Below are 5,440 nucleotides of genomic sequence, written 5' to 3'. Positions count from 1 at the left end.
CCCCCCCCCCACTGTAAGGGTTTCCTCAGGTTTCTTTTTTATACTCCCCATTTAGATGTTTTCTTGTGCACAGGTTGCAACATTCTGTCACTTTCATTTTTGGGTTACGTTTGATGTGAAAAATTGGCAATACCTGTGTCCATGTTGAGTCCCATCTCTGCTCCGGCTCCAGTGAAGGCGCCACTCCAGGCCGACCCCGTCCCCGAATCCCCCTTCCCTCCCAGGTCGCAGGGCGAGGCGCTGGGCCCCGGTACCGAGCTGCCGGACGTCAGCCGGTGATGAGGCCTCACTGATGGCACCAACAGAGAACCGTAGCGAGGGTCGAACGCCGTGCCGTACATCTCGTGAACCCCTGGACGCGGATAGGCCGAGCCCTGGCCGCCTATAGTGCTCCCTAGTGAGTACGGGTGGTGGTGGTGATGGTGGTGGTGATGGGATGGGTGCCAGGAGTCGGGGCTGGGCTGGTGGAGGTGGCTGTGCAAGGAGGCCGAGGAGTACGGGTCCCCAGGGAAGGGGAGCTCAGTGTGGGGGGCTGACAGAGCGCTGCCCAGCGTGGAGGACACCGACGGCTGGTAGGAGCTGTTCCAGAAAGACGGAGGGAAACTTCTCTGGCTCATCGGGAATGATCCATCTGGAGAAGAAATACACACAGGTACGTCATAAAGAAAGCCTGTTAATGAGGCTGAAGGTTCATTCTTGATCTCAGAAATAGTTTGACAAGAAATTCTTATCACAAGGTCCACTTAGTTGTTTTTCCAAAACTTTCAGTCATGTCTTGTGGCAATGATACATCATTTTCAAACTTATTTAATTTTCTTTAAATATGTCTTTGAGGATATTTTATTTATCTCTTATTTTGCTGAAGTTATTACAGCTGAATCGATTGGTTGACTGAAAAAATCAGAAAATTAATTGGCCTGTTATGATAATTGATTCCTCATATGCCACTTTTCAAAGCAGAAATCTGAAATATTTGTCACTTCTTTTCTCTGTTATACATTCGTAATTGTTACTTAATCTTTGGAGTTTGAAGATGTTGAGAATTGTTCGGACAGTCATGACAAATTTCTAACATTTTCTAAACAAAACAATTGATTAATTAAGAATATAATCCACACATTAATGTATTATGAAAATGACCATTAGTTACAGCCCTAGTCTAATAATCTACACATCAAAGTAGTAAAGTTGTATTTAAAATTACAGAGATGTCTAGTAAAGAGTAGGCCTGCTGTGTATCATCCACGGACAGTGATATTAACTCAAGAAAAGATTTTTTTTAACTTCATCTTCACACCTCTTTGAGCAATTATTGACCAAAAATTATGTAAATCCCTGCAAAAGATGCATGGTCATTTAGCCCTTACCCTTAACCCTTATTGGATTCAAACGTCGTTACATTACGCAACACTGCTGGAGTTTAGAAACGGCTGAAATATGATGAGAGGAGATGAAATATGAAGCAGGTCGGCTGTTAACTAAGGAATACTGACTTGTGTTTGATTCACCGAACAATTGGGGGAAAAAAGATATTTATCCTTCTGTATTAACTTTTATCATCAAGTTATATTTATTGAAACTGCTAAATTAAAACATTGGTATACAATTTTACCTGAGTATTCTAGTACATTTGTAGCTGATAGACATCAATAATAAAAGAATCAGCAGTTAGCGTGATCGAGAGTGGGATGTCTCGACGCAAAGACACAAAAAAAACATGAAAAGAATCTTCTGTATTTCAACGTAACACACAATGTTGGTTTCTCAACATATTGTTATTATATACTGTATTTGCTGTGTGTTATTTACACCAACTCCCTGTTATGGCTGTGGAACCATAAACTAAAGCTGCGGTTCGCTAAAGGCTGTTTTTCTCCAGCTGTTATGATATCCACATATTTATAGATATGATTCAGCCAATGTCATCTAACACTATGGAAAGGAATTGATGATGCATGTTGTAGAAGAGGTCCTTATTCTAGTGGTTAATGTGAAAACCTTAGGTGCGCTTGATTAGATTTCACACACATAGTTTTATGCAGAATTGCTCTGGTTACAGGGGAGAGTTTGAGTATCCCAAAATACTCTATTCACATGTCTTTTAAGGTCAAATTAAAAGACACTGAATAGAAGAGCAAAACTGGAAATCAGCAGTTTCAGATCAAACCGCCATCAAAAACCAACATCAGTGCAACTCTACAGCCAAAAGTAACAGATTTTGAACTTCAGATGATAATTCTGAATTCTGAAGTAACTGGAAAAACAACACTGAATGTCACCTGGTGGAAAGCTATTAAAGACCAAGACAAAGTTACTGAATCAAAGGAAATTAAATCAGCTTTTAACAGCCTCAGTCGCAAAATATCAAAACCAGAAAAAACTCACAACAGCAGGAACCAAAACGACGTGAATTTACAGAACAACCAGAATTTCCCAAAGCCCATGAAACCGGTGAAATGCAGTGTCCCGATGATGGTGGAAAAAGGTCTTTCAGTGGCTTTTCAAAGCTGACAGACAAACACAGACACACACACACACACACACACACATAACACACCTCTGGCGGCCTTGTGGCTGCTTGCAGCAGAGTAGGCGGTCGTGTGGCTGAGGGCTCGGCTGAAGTGTTCGTCCACCACGGCGCTGATGTCTCCCTGGAAGTACGTGAAGAGGACGCAGCGGGAGCTCAGGTACTCGGCTCCGGGCGGCAGCTCCTTGTCCTCCTCTTTGATGGACGGGGGGCCCGGGGGGCCCGGGGGTCCGAGCCGGCTGCCACTGTCCTGGGGGTCTTGCATTTTGGTATACAAGGCCAGTTTCTAAAGGAACATGCAGATATGTGTAAAACTGTGTTTATCTGGTGTTCCATTAGTACATAATCATTTAGCATTGATGCATTTTGGGTGATTTTAGATACTAGAAAGACTTGTGTGACAATTTGACCTCTAAACCCTCCTAATGATTTGTTTGGAGTTATTTTTAGGACACAACAGGTGTCTAGTAGGAGATAAATCAACTAAACACTTTGTCATCTATTTATGTACAAAAGTGACATTAATGATGACAAACGGATGGGTTAACCCGAGGGCGGGGCTTTTATTTAAAAATGTAAACAATTATGCTTTGAACACATTTATGCTGATATTGGAGGCTTTTAATGAGGGACAGTTAAACCTTGTTCACCTGTCTTTTTATTTACCACTATATCACGATATAAATCGCAATACGCAGTCATAGTACTATGGTTGTTTAATCATTTTACAACTTATTACTGCTGCCGGAATAATATATATATAATAATAAATAGATTGTGGTGCAAAAAATATCTTATTCGAGATTATTTTAAGTTACGGTTAAAGACCTGGAACTTTCAAATTGTTTAACCCCTGTGTCCTAAGTATTATTATATGGCAAATGTTTTAGACAAACTATACAAAATAACAGATAATAAAAATACACAATTTTGTGTGTGTGTGTGTGTGTGTGTGTGTGTGTGTGTGGCATAGGAAGACTGGCTGATCCTGAGTCTGTTTAGGTGACAAACGGAGTGAGTTTTGGCACTATGTGAAATATGCCTGGATGTTGACTGAGAGGTTTTAAGAGAGAGAAAAAGATTAGAAAGGCCTCAAAAAGTCCTGCTGCACTCAGAGTGTTTACAGCCATGGAGTCTGCGCACAGACACATGTATGACATGAAGTGATTCAATAAGTCCATGATATTTTATTTGGTAACTACTGTGACAATTATGCGGTAAAAACAATTTTAATAAAATGCTATTAACGCGCAAAACCCTATGACACATAATTGATCTTTGTCGTACATGATGGTCTTTACTCATTTAACATTAAGAAGGAAATGAGAAGGAGACAGACTACACCTGCTAGTCATTTGTTGTGTTGGACTATAGGGTCACAAACCCAAAAATAAAATCCTTAATGTAAAAACCATCAGAACAGTCTTAAAAAAACTTTAATACAAAGTAAGGGGACTATATAATGCGTGAAATATGTCAGTTTGACTTGAATAAAGCTAATCTGCGAGTGATATTTAAAAAAAGAACTTCTTTCCATATAAAGACAAGGTCCACGGCCGTGTGAAGACTACATTAATTACATTAATATCGATATAAATGCAAACAAAGTGAATAGTGAGAAGAAAGTTTTATATTCGCTTCAAATGGAAAGCTTTACGCACTGGATCCCAGCATTTAGACCATGCCTTGCATGCGTTAGCGGCATAAGCAGAGTTAAGGGCTGGAGGAGTCAAATAATGAAGTTTTATAAAGAAAGCACCCATAGCTAATGACTGAATGTGTAACAGTAGCTGCTTAATATCTATCTAAAAAGTTTCAAATGGCGTTTTGATGTAATAAAACCCATAGTCATTAATTAGTAGGCTACTATTTAGGTTTTCTGTGGCATACACTTAAACCGATTTAAAGTCCACAGTGGAGAGAAAAGTATGGTCCATGTGTACCTGGTGGTGGTAGGGGCTGTAGGAGCTGAAATAAGGCTGAGGACCGAACACTTGGTACATCACATCCAGGCAGCTCATGGCGAAGGAATCACGGAGAAGAACCAAGCTTCATTAGAGCGCAGGTCTGCTCAGACGGAGAGAAACGGTAATCCGACGGTGAGGGACCCGGGACGCGGTGCACGGGCTCTCTGCTGCGCGGCGCTGCTCTGCTCGGGACTCTTTACGCACCGGACTGTGGTCGGGCGCACTGAGGGGAACCCCTCCACGCGCACTAAGCCTGACGCCTCCCTCCCGCCAATCAGAGCCCAGAGCTCCCCTCCTCTGCCTCGAGGAGCTTTTAATTACAGCACATGGCAACATCTCCAAAGCTCTTAACTCACATGTTAAAGGATGCTTGCTTTAGTAGCCGAAAACATATTTAATGATGCAACACAGATTATAGGTTTGCATGAATGTTGCTGCATTCAGATTTCTTTATGATGTTTTTTGTGCACCTTAACACAGATATTGTATCCAAATAGTTTCATTCACATTTCTACTTATTTCAACCATATGAGTTTTTTTTCTTCAGGAAAATGTATTTTCATTGGAGCTGTTAGTCATCTTACAATTAACTTCAACATCAGAGTCCGATCGGAATCTGCTTTATTTGCTAGATATATAGAGGGTTATAGCTTTGGATCCTATTCCTCACAATGCACTTACACATCCAAAACAAACAGTATATACACATTAATATATACACACTAATATATACACACATATACATACACACTAATATATACTCACTAATATGTACACAATAATATGTACACACTAATATATACTCACTAATATATACACACACATATACTATATATATACACACTAATATATACACTAATAAACTGTATACTCACTAATAGATATTCACTAATATATATATTAGTGTGTATATATATTCTATATGTGTATATATTAGTGAGTATAC

At 40.1% G+C, this 5,440-nt stretch overlaps 1 protein-coding gene across 2 annotated transcripts in view; it reads right to left on the bottom strand.

Annotated features, from left to right (window-relative positions):
* The window catches only part of vgll2a (vestigial-like family member 2a), a 7,224-nt gene extending 2,537 nt beyond the window's left edge, over positions 1-4,687 (bottom strand). For both annotated transcript variants that reach the window (XM_034899702.1, XM_034899701.1), the window contains exons 1-3: positions 4,471-4,687; positions 2,558-2,813; positions 134-631 (exon numbers count right to left, since the gene is read on the bottom strand). In XM_034899702.1, coding sequence (XP_034755593.1) covers positions 134-631; positions 2,558-2,813; positions 4,471-4,548 — 832 coding nt within the window. In that variant the 5' untranslated portion in view covers positions 4,549-4,687. The remainder of the gene's footprint in view (positions 1-133; positions 632-2,557; positions 2,814-4,470) is intronic.
* Positions 4,688-5,440: the final 753 nt, after the last annotated feature.

The sequence above is a fragment of the Etheostoma cragini genome, chromosome 18 (genome assembly GCF_013103735.1).
Source record: "Etheostoma cragini isolate CJK2018 chromosome 18, CSU_Ecrag_1.0, whole genome shotgun sequence".
Classification (NCBI taxonomy): Eukaryota; Metazoa; Chordata; class Actinopteri; order Perciformes; family Percidae; genus Etheostoma; species Etheostoma cragini.
This window is presented reverse-complemented; position numbering and strand designations above follow the sequence as displayed.